Genomic DNA, 23981 nt, shown 5'->3' with positions numbered 1-23981 from the left:
TAATTTCTGGATTATGGGCAATGTGTATTATACAACTTTAGTTGCAGTGGTGATGAGAATTTAAGTCCACCTTAAATGGAACCAGTTTTTATTAGAGATTTCATCATTGTTAGTACTCAAATGTTATCTTGTCCACTTCTACTGCCCAAAATGTTTGCACAACTGACCATGCATCCATGCGACCTTCTTCAAAAACTTTCTTGCAACTGTGAAGCCATTCATTGTGTCCACTCTCCATGCAACAGGCAATCAGGTACGGGTGTAGAGGTAGCAATCGGGTCGGGTCAGGTCATAAACGGATCGGGTCAGAAAATCATAAACATGAACTCGACCTGTTTATTAAACATATCAGAAATTACAACCTGAACCTGTCATATTTAATAAACAGGTAACCCGACCCGACCCGTTTAACCTATTTAATAAACAGGTAACCTGTTTGCCCAACCTGACCCGACCTGTTTAACCTGTTTGCCCAACCCGACCCGTTTAACCTGTTTAGATCTGTTTAACCTGCTCAACCCAACCCGTTTAACCTGCCCAATCCGACCTGTTTAGACCTGTTTAGATCCGTTTAACCCGTTTAGACATGTTTAACCCGTTTAGACCTGTTTAACCTGTTTAGACCTGTTTAACCCGTTTAACCTATATAACCTGTTTAGACCTGCCCAACAGTTAAACGGATTAAACGATTTAAATGGGCCAGACATCTAAATCCCGTATCCGATCCAATTAATAAACAGGTTAAACGGGTTGACCTGTTTACGACCCGAATCTGTTTAAGCCAAACCCAAACCTGTTTATGGTGGGTCGAACACGGGTCGGATCATATTTTGCCACCCCTATGCGGGTTTTAGGATCAAATCCATCCTCTATCACCATTAATTAAGAGCAGCTCCCGATCAGGCCGAGCAAAACCAGAGATCATCACATTCCATGTCACCGTATTCTTCTCGACTATGTCGAAGAAAACCAACTCCGGCAGCCACCAGATCTTGGAATGGGCAGTAGAACTACCGAGGCGCTACCCACAAAAGGATTCGCATGACAGCCACCTCTCGGCACATACGAGTGTATCTCCTTATGCCGTCTAAATGCATGCATGCATGCATAGAAGGCTGCGCAAGCTGTGAGAATTACAGTCGCCAAGTTTAAGGAGTCAGCTTCAACCCCTTCCTCCAGTTGCATGTATCTCAACATTTTAAGAGCTTCCTCAAAGTTCTCACATTTATAGGAGACCAAATTCCTGACCGAACACCTCATGAAGAGCTCCGATGCACTGCCCATATCACCACACCTCCTGTGAAGATCGATCAATCCGTTGATAACAAAGGCATTGGCCATGAGCTCATGCCTCATTGTATACCCATGGATTTCCTCGTCTACATCAAGTACTTGCAATCTTCGATCCACAAGAGGGCAAGACGCTAGCCAAAGCCTGAGCATCTGCCTCAACACCAGACTCTATATCATTTGAGAAAGCAGCAGCTCCGGCCATGGCCTCTTCAGCATAACCATTCTTAGCAAACCCACCAAGTGCTGCACTCCTAAGAGACTTTGGATCGCTCAACGACCGCATGCTCTCCATAAATTCCAATGCCTCAGATTAGGACCCAGAGTTCCACAGTCCGCACGCGCCCGTGCCTGTCCTCATACGCCTGAAAAGCGACAGCCGATCTACCTTGACTTCAGCGGAGGCTCATCAAGTACGTCGCCTCCCACCCGAGGTACGGGCCCCACACCTCATGCAGTACCCGAATACAATATTTTCACAGGCCCTGAGCTAAGCAAGTATACAAAGGGCGCAGAATCCTCACCACCTACTGATCGCCTGTGAGATAAATACCCAGTTGACCGGGATGGCACGGCAGTCCAAGATTGATGTCGTCTCTGTGTTGGTCGGCTTCATCCTTCACTCGTTCAGCCTTGTGCCAGGGTTTGCTTCTAGAACGGATTCGGTCAGAATAAATCCTATTTAAAAGATTGTACTGAAAATTTTATAAAATTTGGAGGTTGGGATATATTTATATTTATAAATATCTAAAAGTAACTTTGAAGCGGATCCGCCCGAATTATGCATAGAGAAAAAAAGACATGTATTTAAGAAGAAGAAAAAAAGAAGACATGTCTATTTGGATGACTGTACTGCAAAATTTTATAAAATTTGTGGACTGGGCCAGTATAACCAGCAAAAATATAGAATTATAAGCTGGGATAAGCCTATATCTATAAATACCTAGATTTACCTTTGGAGGAGACCGGCTCGAATTCTAATATAGAAAAAAAAAGAACTCAGCAGGTTTTTTTTCTATAAGATTCGGGCTGCCTATTTCAAAGCTACTTTTTAGTATTTATGAACATATGCCTAATCCAGTCTGTAATTCTATAATTTTGCTAGTTGTACTGATCCAAATAATAAATTAATAGAATTTTCAGCCCAAGCATTCAAACATGCCCAAATAATTTTATTTATCAGAAAAATAGATGAACATATAGTTTCAAGAGATAAAAGAACGATAATATTTTAAGAAAAATGTATAGCATAAAAGAACCATTTATGATTGTCACTACTATATTTATCTATGTTGTTGCCAACAACTATCGAAAGTCTCTCCTAGCATCAACATTTACTGCTACAATTGCTGTTGGCACTACTAACCATCACCATTAATTGCTGACTGCCATTATTATTGTAACCGCACCATTGTTGTTACCATTACCACCATCATCTTCGCCAAATTTATCCTAAGTGAGTATAAAATAAGTTTTATATTTTGATTTCAGAAATCAATTTTAGACGTCAAACCTGACTTCAAATTTGATAACATTATTATAAAACAAAAATAATTGTTTTAATTTTGACAAATTTAATTAAAATGATAGATTTGAAAGCCTTTACTCTTTATTCCATTTTAACTGCAAAACAAAATTACAATAAATCTAATTCGCCCATACAATTTTATGCAGATATCTCCGAACAGTTGGGTTGACGCGCCTGGGAGCCGAACAGCGATGTCATTTATTGCCGTGTATTCCAAGGTTCTTTCAATAGTTGCCAAAATTAGTGCTGTCAAGTCAGCACGAGCGGATGGGAGAAAAAGGCCCTAATTTATTAGGTCTTCGGGTCCACGTCCCCATCACTCTTTGTCCCCGGTTTGGCTATTCTAGGTGGGTTTTTTTTTTCTTCTTCTTCTGGGTCATGTCCGACGAGTAAGAATATATTTAATAAAATTTAAAAATAAAATACTTCAGAGCGCCATAAATAATTTTTCATCTTCAGACCATAAGTTCTATCGAAATAACAAACTATATAAACAGCTGTTCAGTTCGCAATATCATTAGCTTCACTGGCTTCTAAGGTTTCCAAGCCCCCACCATGTTATACCAGGTTTACAGAAAAAGTAATACTGGGTGATTTTTTTTTTTATATATACTTTGATGGAAGTCAAACGGGGGACGTAGTGTAGCGTGCATACCTGGTTTAAGACACTAAATCTTACTTTATATTTGGAAAAGATGTGGTTAATTTTCCGTTTGGATGGTAAACAGGTTTACAGCATCACGATTTAGTGATTTATTGCAAGTAAAAAGTAGAGATGGGCATCAGGCCATGTCGGACCCGAGCCAGGCCCCGTGGGCCACAGACCAAACGGACCATGCCTGGCCCGGCGTGTTACTAAACGGACCGTGCCTGGCCCGACCTGTTACTAAACGGACCGTGCCTGGCACGGCCCGCTTAACCTAAAGGCTAAGCCCGACACGACCCTAGGCCCGTGGGGTGGCGGGCCGTGCTAGACATGCTGTCCAAAAAAATAGCCGTTATGGATGGCCCATAACGGCTATTTGTGGCTTTTTACCTATTTTGCCCCTCCCAACAGCCATAAAACGGCTAATTTGAGAGGTATTTTACGAAAAAATACCCCTTATAGACCGTTCCGAGCTGGCCCGCGGGCCGTGCCGTGCTTGGCCTACGAATCGTGCCAGCCCAGGCCCTTATGGGCCGTGCCGGGCTCGGCCCGCAGGCCAGAAATCCTTAACCCAGTCTGACCCCTTTTATGATCCATGCCTAACACGGCCCGTTACTGTAGCAAGAGGGCCGTGCCAGCTGGGCCGTGCCGAGCCATGGGTGGCCCGGCCCAATGCCTACCTTTAGTAAAAAGTGCATTTTCAAGAAAGTGAACAATTTTGTCCTTCCCAACCCTACCGTCCCATCTCCATTTTTATGTTTGCCTAATTCATGACTTAGAGATAATATTAATTCACCTATCGACAAAAATATTAAAAGAGTATTATTTGATAATAGATATATTATAATATTATATTATTACAATTTATAATAATGATATATGGTATGATATTATGATATTATATTAGTGACCATCCAATACAATTTGTAACTGCATTAGTATATTATTATAATAATATAGTATAGTATGGTATAATAGAATAGCATAGAATATGAAAAAAGAGTAATAGGTTGGGATTTGGCTGGTCAATTAAGAGGGGAAGGAAGGAAGAAGGAAGGAAGAGACGAAGGTAAGAAGAGGGTAAAGGACAAGAGTGATGGGACGGAGGGCAACGACCACCTTTTTTTTTTTTTTTTTCCATCTTCAATCTAGGATGAAATTGAATTAAAAAAAAAAATCTTCTCTACACCAGTTTACATGTGGGGTTAGGCTAAGACCTAGCTTAACTAAACACCTAGTTTAAACTCAGATCAGTGACTTGGTCTCATTAAACACCAAGGCATGAAAAGATTATTTGGCCATTTATCCAAGATAAAGTGGGTATAAACTCCCTTAAAGGAGTCTTAATTTTTTAAAGTTATCTTGTATACAGGCCCATTTTATCTATAGAAAAAAAAGATTAGAGCTTTCTCTTTCTTTTTTTTTTTCTTTTTTCTTTTCTTCTTTTTCACTTTCTTCTTTCTCTCTGTTTTTGCCCTTTTGACTTTCTCCGTTCTCTCTGTTTCATTATTACAACTTTTTTTCTCCTTTTCACATTCTCCCACTACTCTCTTTCACTGGTTTTGTACAAAACCATTTTGGTATTTTTAGTTCCCAGATAATTCAAAATTATCTCATCTATTTAATAGTCGCAATTCAATAATTCAAAAAAGGTTTAAACAATATTTTGTAGTATTGAAACACAATCCTTATCTTACAATGACATTATCAACCAAAGAAGTATGGGCGTATAAATAACTTGTCAGTTCTTCTGACAAATAGTTATATTATAGTTAGAGATAAAGTTCATGAATAATTCAACTGGACTTGATGTGTATATAGATCAAAAACAGTAGCGTGCAGACAAAACAAAGACTTTGAAGTCACCAAGCAACTAATTAAAAAATAAATAATATTACAACAACTTTGAGAATGACATCAACAAATAATAATAACAAAGTGCTTTACGAATGCTTCAAACTACCTCTAGTAATTTAGCATAAAGCAGAATTAGTATAAAACAACCATTACTATTATAAAATAACTATAACAATTTATATATATGAATATTACTATTTTTTAGACAAAACAAAGACTTTGAGATCACCATGCAATTAATTAGAAAACAAATAATATTACGACGACTATGAGAATGACATCAACAAATAATAATAACAAAGTGTTTTACGAATGCTTCAAACTACCTCTAGTAATTTAGTATAAAGCAGAAGTAGTAAATAACAACCATTACTATTATAAAACAACCATAACAATTTATATTTATGAACATTACTAGCTTTTAAGACAAATCAAAGACTTTGAGGTTACCATGCAATTTATTAGGAAACAAATAATATTACGACGACTTTGAGAATGACATCAACAAATAATAATAATAAAACAGAACCAGTAAAGAACAATTATTACTCTTATACTCTATTATAAGACAACTATAACCATTTATATTTATAAATCTTCTATGGTATTTTCAGCATCAATATTTTGAAATTATCATCATCTAAAAATTGTTATTATTTTGAGGAAGGCATTAAAAAGTTATATTGTAATTTTTTAAAGTGCCATAATAATGAAATCCGTCTTTTTTTTAATTTTTTTTTAACATCTTTATGCTACATGAAGCCATGCTATATTGATCATAGTGATTCAGGTGATGCCCATGACATGGAGCACCATGGTGCTACTAATCCATGAACACCATCAATTAATCAACATCAGTAGCATTTTATCTAAGTTTAACATGTTATTTAACTTTAATAATAATAATAATACATAATAGCAGCAAAATATTAAAATAATCTATCTGGTGAAAAAAATCAAATTTAACAATGAAAAAATTGAAAATTACAGCATTATCCTAGTGCTTATGGTGGCAACTTCAAAGAGAGAAAAAGAGCAGGTCAGAAGAGGGATGAATTATCTTTCAACACCCTCCCTATTGAATGGAGGTCAAGTTAATTTATATTTTTCCACTTTCTAAAGCACGTCGATATTGAACGGCGTCCGCACGAGGCCACCTATAAAATATTAAAACATAAATAAACCATGAACGGCGAAGAAAGCCCACCGGAAAGTAGTAGCCTACGCCATTGACCGATCGATCGTTCGTTTTCTCTCCGCCTCTTTCCTTCGCTCCCCCTCTTTGAAATTTTCTCCTCTCCTTCGGTTCTCCGCTCGCGATTCCTTCTGTTCTCTCTATAAAAACCCAGCGCTCCTCCTCTTCTCGATCGACTCATCCCAATCCCAATCCCAATTGGAATCCTCCTCTGTTTCGGTTTCGTCTTCTTCTCGATCGGTATATGTACGAGGCACTGGTAGGTTGGAATTTGTGTAGATAGACCGGGAGAGATATCGAGGAGGAGGAGGGGGATGGCGAAACTCTACGTTCAGGCGGTGCAGCCGGTGGATCTGAACAAGAATACGGAGTGGTTCACGTATCCCGGGGTGTGGACGACCTACATCCTTATCCTCTTCTTCTCATGGCTCCTTGTGCTATCGATCTTCGGCTGCACCCCTGGGATGGCCTGGACCATAGTCAATCTGTTCCACTTTGCGGTATGCCTTCGCTGTTTCCCTAACTGTGTCGTAAATTGGATATTGTGATGAAATTGTGATTTTTGATGGTGATTTCTGATGAATTGATGAATCCATGTTTCTCTTTTTCTTTCTTTCTTTCTTTCTTTCTTTTAATAATGAGTTGGTTGAATTTGAGGGCTTCTGATTCTTTTCGTGAATCTGTGGTCTAAAGATCCCTTTTTTCCCTGATCGGGTCGGAAAGCGCTTCGGGTTTCTGATTGTGTTTGTTCGTGTGTTCGCTTGTGGGGTTCTGAGATTTAATTGGCTTCCGGATTGGAAAGAGGGAAATAATTTGTCGGAAATTGAGCTGCTTTAATGGTTCTTCATGGGTGATTGTTCAAGAAGTGATTTTTTGATTGAATTTGTTTGGGTATTCTTGGATTCCCAAATTAGCCATCTCGTGCATGATGCAATTAAAAAAAAATCAATCTTTGGAACGATGGAGAAGGAAAACTGACTAATTTGGTATAAATCAGGGAATAAATAAGTTTCTTTCCTTTTTTTATTTGATACTTATTGTATTTGGGGAAAAAGAAATCTTTTTTATGCATGTTTGAAATATAATTTTAAAGGTAACTCTACTTCATTTCAGTTCTAATTCTGTCTGTTGTTTCATCTCTATAGGAGCTCATGTTCGAGGAATTTGATATGTAACTGACTGTGAGAAGCTCATGATTTTTCCTTCTTTTCCTTTGTTTTTTTAGTCGTGGAGATCAACTTTATTGAGTTTATAAGCTTTATTTGTTTTCTTGATTCATCAAATTGGTGCTAAATATTTTTGTCCTTATGTAGTCATATAATGAATCAATTATTTACTTCACTCTATAGTGGGCTAGGAGATAATTTATTTCTGAAATAAATGCAATTTTTGACTCTGAAGTTGAGCCAGTGCAAGAGATCGTTTGTGGTATTTTTTTTTTTCCCACATACCTTGGCACATTTCAAAGGACAAACTTTTTGCCGTAGAGCTAGGTGCTAAGAGCATTGATTTGTGAAACCTGAAATAACATATGCATAGATGGAAGTTGCTGGGCACTCCTATGCGATTCAACACTAACCACTGGGTGGATGCCAGCTGAATATTGCAGTTATGGCATATTCTGCTGTTATGAGTGTATTGATGCATTTGAGCTATTGGGAAACACAGTGCAGAAGTCTTTTCTCGTATGTGAATGCTGTTGGAAAGGGTTGTCGTATGAACTTGTTTGTGTTGTTCTCATGGGAACATACATATGTTTGCTCGAGTTCTAGATGTGGAGATTGTTCCAATGAAAAATGAAAAAAATTATATGTTTGCATTTTTTTGGTTTATTATAATTCATTCATTATTTTTATTCAGTCATTTGAATTTAATATTTTTTACATTCTACTTGTAAGATCAAGCCAATTCTGAAAATTTTTCTTTGCTTTTACATGTTATTCGGTAACACGTTCTCCATCTTTGCCTCCTTTTAAGTCCTACAGACGTTCTGATTGAATCCTATATTGCAGATCACCTATCAATTTTTCCATTGGAAGAAGGGAACTCCCTTTGCTGATGATCAGGGTATTTACAATACTTTGACTTGGTGGGAGCAGATGGACAATGGCAAGCAGCTTACACGTAATCGGAAGTTTTTGACTGTCGTACCTGTGGTTCTGTAAGTATTCTTGTAATATTCGCTTTCCATTTGACTTCCATTTTGTTGACATGTAAAATCATGATGGACCATTTGGACAATGATACTGCAGTTATTAAGAAAGGCATACATGAGCCGCTATGATTTTAATAGTTTGTCTTATATAATTAACTTTTTGAAAATGTATGTGGTATGGCATGCATGTGGTTCTGCTTTGCCTCATGTGTAAGTGCTTGTGCTTAATTTGTTGGATTGCATGTATGCATGCTTTGTACTTGGTCATAACTAGTATTCTATGTGACTTTTTTTTTTGAAATGAACTCTGGGGATAAAATGGGCCTTTGGGAGACCCCTGGGAAATGACTGAATTGGCAACTATAAGATGAATAACTTGAAATGGGCTCTAATAGCTGAAATGTGATTGATAGAACTAATTAATTTATGGTGAATATGGGGTAAGGCTGTTTTTTAGTTTCATTAGAAACCATAACAAAATTCCTGCTATTTTGTGCTACGACTAGTGTAGTTACTTAATATGTATTGATTTTAGCCATATTTAGAGAGATTCAGGCTATGGTCAAGTATACATATATTAACAATGATCTCCCGTTTTAACATGCAGAATTAGGTCTTTAATGTATAACTTATAATTGAAAATCATGTTGTGAGATTTGGCATGCACTATGAAGTAGTGGCATAAATACTTCTGATAACAGCGAAAATAAAGAAATCCTATATTTCCTTAGTTGTCAACTTGTGGTTCTTCCTGCATAACATTCTTTGGTATTTGTAGTTTTGGAACTCAAAACAATTTTAATTTGGGGCCTTAGGAATCGAATACTTTCAATCAAGCTTTAGATGCGTGGTTCTTAAATTGCAACTAGGATCGACAGACTACCGGGCTTGTGTTGGATAATCGCTTGAACTTATGTCTAACCTGTATCTGACATGGACCTGAATTTCAGGCAACATTCAATGTTTGGATCTGAACCTGGTTTTAATTCTATAAATTTGGAACCCACTTTCTTTGATTGAATTATTAGTTGTTGATCATATACTAAGGAATATTGGAATAAGGAGTTTTCAAGTTTTACATCCATAAAATCTATGACTCTAAAAATTAAAAGAGCAAAGATGAAGGTTTCCATTGAGACGGAATTGGATTTTGTTGAGATGAAGGAAACCAAATGATCTAGGGTTTTCTGGTATTAAAATAAGCTTGACTAGCATAGAAGGCATCACTCATGATATTTTCTTTCCGATATAAACTTGCTTAAGATTGGGTAAGAAAGGTGAGAGGGGTGCCTAGGTGGAAGGACGACATGTGGAGACCCTTAAGAGATGGGACTTAAGGTACCAAGTTATGCCGTTTAGGGCTTATGATTCACAGTGAGAGTGGTGTAAGAGAAATACAGGAGCATGAGAAAATTAGTTGGTTGCCAGTAGGGAAAGGTCTTTTTTGCAAGGGCAGGGTGATGGTCAGATGGGAGAAAGAAAGCAGCAGTCAGACTATAAGGGTGAGAGTTTCATTCAAGAAAGGGCAAAGGGAGGCAGAAAGGTGTAGAGTGGAGAAATATAGGTTTGGGTAAAAGGAGACGGGTGGATGGTTTTTTTTTTTTTTTTTTTTGAGTAACTATGTGAATTAGTTGCTATGCATAGAATCAAGCTAAATCAACTAATGTGTATTATAAGTGCTTTGATTTCCCTTATTCAAAAGCCAAAACTTCAGCATGTTAGTGGGCCAAAAAAGTGCCCGAGCCTGGTTTTCTGTAAGGGGTCTATTGTTTGGGTTGGAGTGGATCTGGCAAATGGGCTAGACAAAAATTTACCATCTCTACTTGTAATCAGTAGGAGGTCAAGGTTTGTGAGTCTCTAGTTGAAATTGGACCCATATCTTTTATTTGTAGGACTTGATTGAAACAATATTTTTTTGTGTTGTTTATTATAACTGGAAGTCAGAGATTGTTGGATATTTGTACTTCTGTATGAGAATGGAAGTTACTAGGTTGAATTTCATTGCGATGATAGAAATTTGTGATAGTGTGTTATACAAATACATAGCCTATCCCTATTTATGTATGTGCATGCATATCTGTGCATGCATACATGCATGTGCATATGCACGTGCACATGTAGATAACAACAGAATTATTCATCATAAACCATTTATTGTCTGTTTGATTATCTGGCATATTCTTTATAGGAGAGCAGAAGCATTCATGTTAGTGTTATTTATATTGTGGTTCAATAGTGTATGCTTTATATATGCTGAACAAGAAGGAAATTTTTTTACCAGTCTTTATTGAGCGCATAGAATACACTGAAACAGGATATTCCTTGTCATTACATGTGCTGAAAAATACTATGGAATATGCCGTATAATTTTTTTGAGGGTCAATGTTATAAGAAATGGAGCAGGGCTATGATCAGACTTAATCCTTGGTTAATCTGCAGTGTACCTTAGGTCTAGATTAAGTTCAGATTTGATTGTTTTGAATTTTTTGGTTTTTATTTTCAGTTAATTGAGTTTTAGGAGTTTTGTTTGGATCCTTTGGTAGAAGATTTGTTTTTTCCCCTATTTTCTTGCTATTTTCGTACTCAATTTTGGGTTTTTTTTTTTGTGGCAAAATTCTGTGTCCTATTTTAAGAAGGATAGGTGTATAAAAGCGGTATCATATCTCTAGTTTGGGTTACTAGAGATTTTAGTCACTAGCAGGATATGCCATACCGGCCCAAATCGGGCGGTTTGGGACGTATCGTATCGGTTCGATACCGGTATCCAGTATGGGGGCATACCGAGTTAAAAAAAATTTTTATACCGTACTGTACCGATACTATGTTAGTGTGGCACCGATACAGGATACGGTACTCAGACAGCGAACTTTGGTCGCTGGGATTGTGTTTTAGATTGATTTTGTTGGCTTTTCACATTAGATATTCTGGTGAAATGGATTTGCTATTTTTACAAAGTTTGAATATATCTTATTTTCTTCTCTTTTTATTTCTTCAATTAAGGAGTCCTGTTTTGTAATTCTTATCGTGTATTTAACTAAATTATTACATCTTTAGCTATAAAGAGTGAGGGAAGGGGATAATGTAAATTCTGTAGTGGTGATGATGAATATCGGATAGATTGAAATTATTTTTGTCTCTATTGAGTATTATATCTCTTCTGTCTGTACCTATGCTAATCTTTATTTTTCTTTCTCTTGCAGTCTCTTTTCTCCACTTTTTACTCCTCCATAACTCACTTTTGTTGATTTTTCTGTTCTAAAGAATACAAACCAGATCTCAAAAGTATTTCAGCAATGTAAATTAATTTTGCAGCCTGATTCTACATTCTCTGGATCATCTACTTATTTAACATCCATTGTTATCTTAAGTGGCTTTAGTTGGGTTCTTCGAGTGTGAACAGAATGATGGACGGAAAACACATTGATGAATATAGTACAACACTTTTTATAGCTATCAATTATAGTAATACAGTGTGCTAAAAACTGTTTTTAGTCTGATTAGATGCAAGAAAAGTGTTCAATCTATTATTGGACACTTTGTCTTAAAACATTTGAGGCCTTCTTTTGTGGAGTTTGTGAGATGAGAACTTGATGGCAAGGATAAGAGTGTTTCTTATCATCCCTTTGTGTACTGGCTGTACCTTACCCTTGGCAAGTATTGGAAACGTTATGCATATTGGTTGGTTCCAGAATTCCATATATTTGTCTATCTCAATGCAAGATAGAAGTACTTCTAATGTGCAGTAATAGGATTTTGAATTACAAAGTCTTACCAACAACGTTTACTTGTTTGATGCTTACTGGTGGCCTTCAAATTCAGTTGGTCATTGTATAAGTTTCTGAAATTTTGTTACCACATCAATTTGGTGAATATTCATGTAATGTTTCTTGATAATTGATTCTTGAAACTTTTGTTGGGATAAGAAAATGATGAACAAATGTGAAATTTTAAAAACTGAGAAAGGATGGGACTGAGTTTGATGTAGTTCTGGAAAGTTTGTTTTTCTAGGTGAACAGTTTATGGTTTGAGGTGGGCAAAAGAAACATGCATCAAGAGGGACCACCTTTTGTCAATCCTTTTCTTTTTCTGTACATGTCAACCTTGACTTGATGATTTTCATATGTTCACATTTTAAATATGGTTTTACTACTTAGTTGGGTCCAGGTCACAAAGATCTTACTTGAGTGGGCTTGTTAGTTGTATTGGTCTATTCTGGGTTTATCTGATTAGTTGGCCTCAAATTAACCTGGTCTGTTTTCTTTAGCCACTATGATATCACATTAATAGTTGTGCCGAAGATGGACCCAAATATGAGGATTGAAATGCTTAGGACCTTGTTTTAGTCCTACCACTATGGTCTGACATAATTATGCTGCTATACATGGAAGATTGATGATATGGATGAAAGAGTTTCAGTGAATGCTTGGTAGTGAGCTGCTTGTAATAAGAATACATTTTTAGCTATTGAAATTAATTATATTTCTACTTTTTGATGTCTGCTGAACTTTTTTATGCTTTATTCTGTTATCTATTGGTGTCAAAGGTTCTCTGCTGAGAATAAACATGGTTTTAACATTCATGGAAGAAGTACCCCTATGCAAATTATGTATGCACCGTCCTCTACTTTTGAGTATTTTATCCCATTGGGAAAATATTACATGATGGATTCATATGTCTTCCATTCATTAAAATCCACCAAAATATTCTTCACCACGCCTTTCTTTTTTGCCTCATATGGAAATGCTGGAATTTTCAGCAAAAATTTAGCTGCAATCATATCCTAAATTTAAAATGATTATGACTGCGCTCTATTAAAAATAAACTTCCAAATTGGTCAGGATCCATTTTCATCTAATTACTGCTTCCTGTATTATATGCCCAGAGACCTTCAAACCAGAATTCTGTTGAGCCTTGCTTTGCTGACTGATGTTCTGGGCTTCCTTTATTTTTCCTGGCAGGTACTTGATAGCCTCACACACAACGGATTACCGGCATCCGATGCTTTTCCTCAACACGCTTGCAGTGATTGTGTTGGTTGTCGCCAAATTGCCTAACATGCACAAGGTCCGTATATTTGGAATCAATGCAGGAAATTGAGCGGTGGTGCTCGAAAGTTATCACCATAGCTATATTTTTGTCGACTGCATCGGGCTCAGCATGGACTAGCAAGTAGCCTCAAGTCTTTGCGCAGATGGTTTGCAATCTCTGTACAGAAAGCACTTGGAGAAACTAAAAATGTTGGTTATGCTGTGTCTGATAACTGAAAGCTGTCTGTAGATTATCTTTCATTTTGCAATTTGTTTTCCATAAGAATCAGTATGCAGGGTGTTATGTACAGTTCCCCTGTTTGTCGTGCTACTTTTTTTAATCTACAGCCATTTCTGGGCATTTTGCGTGATGAAACAATAGTGGTGCACCATTTTTTTTTCTTTTTTCATCTTTTGACTCAATTTATAGTGAATGATTTGAACCAGTATCTTAAAGCAGCACTGATTGGATAACAATCAATCCAACTGGAAAGGTGGTTACAAAGGTGAATTCGAGCCTGTCTTTTGAAGGAAACCTTCAGAGCTATCAAAATAAGAGTGGTTGCCGAAATGTCTGGTGGATAAATTTTCCTTTTTTTTTTGGAATGAAAACATGAATAAATATTCAGTTCCTGGAATTGGTGGATGGTGAAATCTCTCCATTGATGGATCTGCGAGAAGATCGATAAAATGAAGGATACATCTAAAAGGAATTGAAAAGAACATCTATTAGGCAGGTGCAAAGGCAGTAGTGCAGTGGCGCCTGTTCCGGGAAATATGCTGCGTGTCATGGACAGGTATAGCCTGTTCTTGAGTATATAACATGGTATCATTTCAGGTATTGATTAGACCCAATGCATGCAAAGACAAAGGAGCTCATGGTGCACTTGTAGGTGGGATCTGAAGGCCTTCAAAATGCCCAACGGATTATGCTTTGGAGGTGCGAACTTTCGTCAAGCTCTTTATGTAATAAAAGGATTGGGGGTTCCATTCATATTGGCAGTAGATGCGAGGACAAGCCAGCTGAGTTACCATAGCATGGCTTATACATATAAACTTGATGGAAGAAAGGAGATCGTTTTTGCCAACTTGAGAGCCCTATTTTATAGAAGGTATATGAGAACGACTGCCCTACAAGCAAATTGGTAGCAAAAATGGGTTATCTTTGCCGATTTCCACTATTTGATTTCTTAGGTAAGTAGATTTTGGATGGTGACGCATTCGCAACTCAAACTATAGGTACTTCGATCTCTTGGTGGTTTAAGATGTGAAGATTTCAAGTGTGCAGTATATAAGTCCACATTCGGATAGGAAATAATTCAATTTAGGACTTATAGCATAAGGGCGAAAGCTATGATATACTAGAGTCTATAGTTTGCTACATAGTGGTTTAGATAAGATTTTTGAAAAACATGTAGTGGACTAGAATCTGGACGTCTGGATTTGAGTTCAGATCTTGTACAGCAAACATATATCATTTTGCTTGTACATGATACAATATAGAATATTATTATATCGACCTGTTTGGAAATACAAATTATTATTTTGTAGAACAAATTTCTTTTGAATAGTCTATGTGATTTGTATTTGAGTATGTTACTTTGTTAGATTGAATTGTATTTAAAGGAAAAAATAGTTTATGGCATGTTGGGGCAATGGATACTCCAAGTTACATGTACAAATAAACAGGTGAACTGCAGCTGCACTTCCAGTTATAGGTAAATACACATAGGATTTGTAACTCCAAAACGATGTATTCCCATGTAACCCCAAATACATGTAATTAGAAGTTGCATCCATCCAAAAAGTCTCTATGTATGACATCATCACTATGTTACAGAATATGGACTTGCTGTAGTCCAAGGTTGTCAGGAACTATTTGTTTCTCTCTTGCTAGATGCTTTCCCGGATTATGAGTCAACTTCCTTGTTATTCTTATTATTCTTGGGGCCAACATGAACAAACGGTTCGCCATGCATGGCTTTCCCAGTAAACGTAGCACATTTGGTTTTATTCCCATCTCGTGAAGGGTCCTTTGCTGGATAAAGGAAAAGGGCCAAACAAAGAGATCTTGGACCAGTGCCTTGTGTGGATAAAGATAAATCCATTCTCCGAGCATGGGAAGAGGATATAAAGTGATTTAACCTGAAACTGTTCATTCTACGTTGCAAGCTTAATTTAAAAATAAATGAAGCACCCATTAGCAAAAAAGAAGAAGTAATGAAGCATCCTGATGAATTAACTTCACTTGGAAGCCAAATATGGCTGATGCTCATTCTTTACAACATTTTTTTTTTTTTTTGAGTTGTGTTGGTGCTATGCACCAAAAAAAATACTGAAAATCATAAAAAAATAGTTACAAAATCACAGGGAATAAAGCAAGAGAAATCAGCAGAAAGAGGGAGTGGCGTGCCTGATCTTTTTGACGTAAAGGAAGGGTGTGCCTGATCAATAAGGTATCCAGGACATAGAACCAAGCTAACAATGTTAGTGACCTATTTTCTGGAAGGTCTTCCTCACCAAACCTCCATCCTTAGAGCTCTGTAGCAAAGACCATCTCCTTAGAAACCTCTTGGAATTTCTCAGGATGTCGACTGCAGACTGCTGTTTGCTTCTGAAGATCCACCTGTTCCATTCTATTCGAAGTGATCAAGTAGCATCTTTCCAAGGGATGTGAAGTTTCATCCCATCTCCTTAGGGCTCGTTTGGTTCGCGGGAAGCATTTTCCCTCCTAAAAATATGATTCCTGAGAAACATATTCCTAGGAAAATGATACCTAGGAAAGTATTTTTTGCATATTTGGTTGACCATGAGAAAGTGACAAATTTCCAAAGTGTTTATGTTTGGTTGGCCATCAACTTTCCTAAAAAAATTATGTATAATTCCTATTATGCCCTTAATAAAAATTAGGTTTTTAATGCCTTTTTAATGCTTCTTTAATGCTGAAGGGCTTTTTTGGGAAAAAAGTAAAAATGGAGTGATTCCCACTTCATGGGAAAGTAACTTTCCCATGTTTCTCATGGGAATAACTTTTCCATGAAATGTGGGAATTATATTCCCATGGAAATACAACTTTTTTGCCTCTCTCCTTTGAAAACTCCAACCAAACAAGAGGTATCTCATTAGTTTCCCGTTGACCATACTTTTCCCCTTCTTTTTTCGCGAACCAAGTGTTAGCATTTAAAAGATTTCTCCTTGACAACATTTAAAACCTCGCATATGCTTATGCTAACACTTGTTTTTCTCTAGCTAACCTACGTACCTAGTCTACGAAATGTAATATATCCAAAGCCTCCTTTCACAATAATATTAATCTTTGATACTGACATTAAACTATGTACAAACCCTTGGTACTGGGATTAACTCTCTAACTACGAAGAAAGCATTTTGTCTCTGGGTGAGCTTTTTGCCCCTCTCGGCGCTGCTAAACTTGAGCGAATGCGAAAGCCTATGCACTAATGTTGCTGGCCATGTTGTCTCTATGCAGGGTGCGCAGCAGCCATTCATGGTATATGTGGCCAACTCTTGCATGTCCATGTCAGCATATGGACTTACGCATGTGATGTGCATGCGCATAAATTCAGACTATCATGTATCCCAACTCATGCTCGATCGATCGACTGCTATGACTGCAAATTAATTGGAGTGAAAATGGACACACTCATTTGTAACAAGCGTGCATTCGCTTTGTTCCTTTGCTAAGAGATAGCAGTATAAAGAGAGCCTCTGTCTGAAGAAGTAGGAACCTATCCATGTATCTTATAAGCATTTAAATAGAGAGCTGACAATTGTGTATGTCCTTGAAATCATTTATGTGTTAAAGTTTATATATCATATTATCAATGCTCTAGAAGACCATGAAACATGACACGTCAAATTCTATCACTAAGTAATCTAGGAGGATTACTATAGCCATGGTGGGCTACTCTGCCGCCCTAAATAGATTTGGATAAAGTTTTGACACCATAATGAACCCTAACTCCGGGAGGCCCGAGCTTCTCATTCAACATCCAAATATATTAAGCACCTAAATGAAGATCTCAATAAGTAATACAATGATGCAATAACCTCTAAGAGATTCATTATATGCAACAAACATATCCCATGAGGATATTTGGGCTAAGAAATGGATTGGTCAAAGTAAAAATTTCTCTTTTCAAGTTAGGCTTTGATTGGGCATAACTCAAAGTATGAGAAGATCAGGCAAAATGTTTGAAGATAAAGTTGATGTAACAATCTATCTCTAATAAAATTTTAGTTTTTCTATGATAATTTTTATAAGGAGGCCTAGAACCTCACTTTCACAAATTCACCTATTTTCTATTATTCTTTTTGATATTCAAGTTATGTGGATCGAAGAAATCGCTTCCTTCTCTCTCCAATTACACGACTTATCATATTTATCATGATTTTTAATTATCCCATGGCGGATGCCTTACCTAATTACTATTCATTTCTATTTGCTAAATCTTATTAGTGCATTGCTTTAGGCAATTCTAGGCACAAATGTCTATTAATACTGATTACCCAAACCATAGTAGTTATGTTGATGAGCTAGTCCTAAGTTTGATATCCTCTGAATGCCAAACTTAAGTTTGAAGCAACTTGTTGATACACATGCAACAGGATAGAAACATATCCACATAGATGCAATTTAACGAATTTAAAAAGATGCACAATATCTCTTTCACTTTTTCTTCGTCCTTTTTTCAGTCACAAACCAATCTTATGGGTGCACTTGAAATCTTATTAGAAAGTTGAAAGACGAGATTTTCCACTCTCAATAGTTCCATCAGCTTGCTACCCGATTTAAGGAGACTTACTTGTATATGTTTTATTACGCCTTAAACTATGCATGGAGGGATTTGCAAGAGCTAGGACATGCCTGTGGTCTATAGGGTTTTATGAAGGGCCCCCCCAAATATTTTTTGGTTCTTTAAAGTAAAACCATTGATGACTGATGGATTTAAATAAACATTAACTTAAACAACTTGATTGGTGGTATCACAAAAGCAGCTCTTTAGCATCACAGTTCAGAGCATGATTCAAAGCTTAGAAGGCTTCCTGAACCGATTGAGTTGATTCTGATTGTCGGCCATCAACATGAAGTCTGTTCTCCATGAATTCTTATCCACAAACACTTGTATAAAAGAAAGAGTAGCCATGGATCCTAGATGACCTAAAAGCAACTGGGCACTGGGCAAGAAAATTAAGAAGTCTATATTTTAATGTACATTCACGTTACAAGTCATACCACAGAAAAAGGATTCCCAGCTGTTCCATCTAAAATTTAATCAGGAATCATCAGAAGTTTGGGATAATGTAGGTCGACCTGACTGTATTCTGTCTGATTTAGTTCTGTGATTGATCAATGCTTAGCACGAGCAAATGAACAACTAAATACTAGCCCGTGAGCAGTGAACATGGAAATCTTTAAGGCAATTATGTGTGATGAGTTCTGTTGCTGGTAAATGAGCAAAGCCACAAATAGGGTATGATCTCTAGCGCCCTCCAACAATTACCCATAGCTTCTGCAATGAGTTTTCATGGAACAAACCTTTCCACGATCCACGAACCTCATGCACCTTGATTCTTTGGTTTAACGAATCTCTTGGTTTTTACATGAATATTTTTGTGAAATCATTCTCATCGGTTTATTTCACTTACCTCAAGTTCCTCATGTTATTTGTGTCCTACTAGAAATTTATGAAATCTTTTTATTGAGGCAATACCGAACCCTATCTCCTAATAGATCAAAACCATTGATCGATCTTCTTGATCTAGCATGCCAGCAACCTAATCAACCGTTGTTTTAGGTCCTAGGAAAAATCACCTAAGGAAAACACATAGATTGAGCACCATTCTTTATTGTTGCTTAAGGGTGGAATTGACACTTCACGGTTACAGATCCTATTTAACATTCATACCAACATTAGGAGGCCAATCTTTATGAAAATAAATAAAACAAATCAACAATTTTTCTCAACAGAAATCATGTTTAGTTAGCACAAAAATTTATAAGAACTAAATCTACTTATAAATTTATAAGAATTTATAAAATCCGAAGGCATTTAAGGAGAGAAATTGAGACTAATGGTGGTAGTAATGGAGAGTACGTAGATTAAAATCGGACTTCTTGCAGTGTGTATAAGATGTATATTTAGGGGAAGATTTTGTCTAAAATCAAATGTATGCTGAAGCTATTATCCATTACTGTGAAGCATGTCATGATAAGGTTGGTAAAGCCCAGTTATTACCTATCCTGTAGCTACTATTGATCATAGACAGTAAGGTATGGGTGCAATAACGTTTTCACCTAAACTTCTGGGTGAGAACAAACTAATATATAAGATCAAGTAAAAGAATAGCAATAAATGCACAAAGAGGAGGTTTTTGGCACAAAATTACGTGCGATGAGGAGGCCTTTGTAGCCGAGATCATATATTCTGGGGATAATATCGAGGTGGTAATACTATATTCTAGGGTGCACCACATACGCCCAAATGCAGCTCACCGTCCCTAACAAAGTATTATAATAGACAATGGAGTTATTTAATGGGGTTAGCAGCAAGAAAGTGGGGGAATCATTCCTCAGCCCTCATCCCTAGGGGAATGTTTATGGGTCCCCCACCTCCTTCAAAAAAGGGATGAATGCGTTGGGAGGGGAAAAGTGGGTTGGGGGATGAGAAGGGGTAATCATACATGGAAATGGTGTGTGTGGGATCAGTGGGTGCAGGAATCATTAGGTGAGAGCTTTAGGTTGAGGCAGGTGAGCCGGCCTCGGATTTCCATCGATCAGAGGCCATCCATCCACTCTGGTTTTGTTCTCTCTTCTGAGAACATGAGAGGATAAAGGCAAGGAAGGTGAAGAGGGGGCTGTACCTTCTATATTATAATAATGTACAAGTGCCTGCATTACCACCGATCAAGTGGCCTAACATAAGATTTAATACCATGTGAAGTGAAAGTCATTTGAGAGAGTGTAAGCGTGGTCATACCTACTTAAGTACTTATCCCTCCTCCCCTCATCTGCTCTTTGTGCTTTCATGGCTGGAAGAATCTTGGTTGGGATGATGAGACATGACATATCAGACCTGCTACAGAAGTGGGGAGAAAAATGACAGACAAAGAGCCAAAAAAAAAGCACTAATACATAAATATTACACTCAATCCCCTTTTGTTTCATAATTTAAATAAACAAATAGACAGTTCTTTTTTCCCCTTTTCACAGTCCATACAATCTCTCAAACTCCAAAGTTCTCTACAATACCACATTATTTCCAAACTCATCCTAACATATCACACGGGTACGCCGTGTCCATCCTTCTCTCTTTACCCTTTACCATCCAGGCAATGGTGCAGCAGTCCCTATAAGTTATGGAGTTATATCATCTCCCATGTCGCTGTAGGCCTCTTTTCTTCTCTATCACCACACAGCCAAAGTCCGCTTTGTAAACACACCCTTCTGAAGCCAACCTAAAAAGAAGCTTCACATGTCCACAGTGATCCGTGAATAGGAGAAACTAAAAAGAGAAGCAAAGAAAAGGGGAAAAAGTGATCAACAGAAATGAAGGCAAAGAGAAGGAACTCCATGTATCCTCTGTCTGCTGTTAGTGCTGAATAAACTCCAAACAAAGCCATCCACCACCACCACCACCATTAGAAAAACAAAATGGATAAATAAACACAACCTCTTCTTCATTTTTCTTAAGACTCTCAGCAGCCTTCTTCTTACTTCTCTCTCTCCTTTTAATCCTACCAGGACCCTCCACCACCCATCATACCATTCCAAAACCCAGGTGGATCCCCGCCTTGGCCTCCATTTTGCTCAAACTCAGCGGCAGTGCTCGAAAGAACCGGCTTCAAGTTCTCGAAAGGGAACAGTAGCCTCCCACCAGTGCTCTCCTGCACCCCTTGCATCACCCCACCACCACCACTGCTCCCTCCTCCCCCTCCTCCAACACCATCCAAGGGGAATCCGAGGGTAGGTGGCCTGAATTGCTGCAGTCCAACTCCAAACCCAGCGGGGTACTCGGGCATCGGCATCGGCACGAAGGGTCCCAGCCCCCTTGCACCCATCCCACTCCTCAGCAGCTCCATGGCAGAAAGAGCTCCAACAGCAGTGCATGGATTGTTGCCATTATTACTGCTGCTGCTGGTTTTGTTGTTGTTGCCGCTTTCCAAGTGGGGGAAGTCATGGAACTCGTGCAGGCTGTGATGGGGGAAGGCCAAGTTGAGGTCTTGGCCCTCATGGAACTTTGGGTTCTGAGAAGATGTGGAGAGAGAGATGGGGGCTGTAGTGAGCTCTGGCGGCAGCTTCCTGGAGGTTGAGACTGTGGATGATGTTGCTGTGACAGTGGAGGAGGTGGTGGAGGCGGAGGTAGAGGTGGTGGCGGAGGAGGAGGACCTCTTGTTCTTTCTAGAGCCACCACCCACCGGAACATTCCTGAGGGACCCACCCTCAGTCCAATACCTTCTGCAGGTCTTGCAGAAGTACCTGGGTTGGGTAAGGCTGTAGTTGTTGTAGTAGCAGAACTTAGTGTTGGTGGAGTTGCACCTGGGGCAGTTGAGGGCTTGCTCCTTCTGGGGCCTGGCCCTCCTCTCCATCATCTGAGGCCTGGTGGTGTTGCTGCAGGTGGTGCTGGTGGTGGTGGAGGACACCAGCTCCTCCATGGGCTTCACCAGCCCTATCTCCTATTGGGCACCACCACAACCCCATGGGGACAAAGAAGAGAGAAAGTATATATCAGCAAACAAGCATGCCTATATATAGAGATAGATAGATAACAGCTAGCTAGCAGCTATGTAGAAAAGATCTTGGAGAACAAACAAAAACGAAACAAAAGCCTAGGAGAAAGAGGATCAAAAGATAGCAAAGGAGGAGAGATGGGAGATAGATAGCAAACGAAAGTTGAAAGACAAATCACATATATACATGCACTTTGTCCATCATAAGAACAAAGTAACCCTTTTCATGCCGCTGCTTTATTGCACACACAAGCTAAAAAAGGAGAGAGATAAAGGAAGAAAGGAAAGGTGGGGAAAAGAAAGTGGTGTGCTGCTTTCAAGGATTAAAGGAGGGGGGAGACAGGATTAAAAGGCTTAAAGCCAAAGGAAAGTAAAGGGTGAGAAAGAGAAGATGATGCAGCAGCTTCCTGAGGAGATATCTAGAGGGGCAAACAGCTAGCCACCCCCAATCCCTCCCTCATGCCAACCAAACAAAAAAAAGTCATCTACATAAATTTCATCAACCCACAAAACCCCAATAAAATCAAAGCAAAGAAAGACCATCTCCCAAATCTGCACCACCCAACACAACCAAAAACAAGAGAAACAAACCAAGAACAATACTAGATCAGGACTCAAGATCAAGCTGCTAGATCTTGTTTTCAGGCTTCTTACCTGAGGCCACTGGGCAGTATCCATGCAAGATTTCCTTGTGGGACTTGGCTGATGGCCTCCTGTGATCCAAAGAAGAAACAATTCCAAACTCCTCCTCTTAGAACAAGAAGAAGAAGACCAGGGAGCTTTCCTCACGGAAGGAATGTCTTCGGCTGGCCCGAGTGGAATTGTGATGCGCTGTTGCCTTTCATATCTCACAGAGAGAAAGAGATGTGGTGATAGATTCTAAAATAATATTATACTAAATTTTATACTTATATTTCTACTTGCGTGGGTGGGCGCTTGTCCGGTTGCTGCCTGTTTCGCTGTGTGCATTTTTACGCTGTGCGTCGGCCACAGAGGGAGGACAGGTGTGTAAATGGAGTGGGGCCCGGGCTATCATTCCGTGGAGACTGACACTGCGAGGCGGCAGGGCCCCACACGTATGTGGGGTGACGTGGCACATGCGACCAATAGTGGGGCCCGCGTCCCAAAAGCTTAAAAAGGAGGACACGCGGAGGGGGCCACCGATGTTAGTGCGCGGACGAAAAAATCGCGTTGCCGCTGATGGGGACGTCCCCTCCCATCCAAATTACTCTACGGAAGAAAGAAAGAATAGGAGAAGGGAAGGCGGAATAATATTATGCAAGTCCGCAACCAAAATTCCTTTCCCATTCAAGGATGGCGACACCAACCAATTGGTCTCTGAACGGTGGTGAAAGGTGGCCGGTGCTCCGTTTGGCTTTGATGGCTGTGGCTTAGCTATACTTAGGACCTGTAATTGACACCAGATCCATCCCAACGAGTGTGGTTCATGTGATTTTATTCAATAATGGTGATTTTACGATACGTCCGTTGCTTGCGCGAGCTTAGAGCTGCATGAGATGGTATTACCTATGCGA

General features: G+C 38.6%; 2 protein-coding genes across 2 annotated transcripts; one reads left to right on the top strand and one right to left on the bottom strand.

Annotated features, from left to right (window-relative positions):
* The first annotated feature begins 6508 nt into the window (after window positions 1-6508).
* Window positions 6509-14077, top strand: LOC103719456 (uncharacterized). Its single transcript, XM_008808706.5, has 3 exons — window positions 6509-7016; window positions 8529-8677; window positions 13630-14077. Exons 1-3 carry the CDS (start codon window positions 6831-6833, stop codon window positions 13766-13768), a joined length of 474 nt encoding a protein of 157 aa, XP_008806928.1. The 5' UTR covers window positions 6509-6830; the 3' UTR covers window positions 13769-14077.
* Window positions 14078-20833: 6756 nt separating this feature from the next.
* Window positions 20834-23332, bottom strand: LOC103719455 (dof zinc finger protein 1-like). The gene is made up of 2 exons (XM_008808705.5): window positions 23101-23332; window positions 20834-22392 (listed from the first exon to the last, which is right to left on the bottom strand). Exons 1-2 carry the CDS (start codon window positions 23122-23124, stop codon window positions 21454-21456), a joined length of 963 nt encoding a protein of 320 aa, XP_008806927.1. The 5' UTR covers window positions 23125-23332; the 3' UTR covers window positions 20834-21453.
* Window positions 23333-23981: the final 649 nt, after the last annotated feature.

The sequence above is a fragment of the Phoenix dactylifera genome, chromosome 3 (assembly GCF_051530095.1).
Source record: "Phoenix dactylifera cultivar Ajwa chromosome 3, Ajwa_hap1_PhDact_Kaust_v1.1, whole genome shotgun sequence".
NCBI lineage: Eukaryota > Viridiplantae > Streptophyta > Magnoliopsida > Arecales > Arecaceae > Phoenix > Phoenix dactylifera.
Note: the sequence above shows the minus strand (reverse complement) of the source record. Positions and strands in the feature narration are given on the sequence as shown.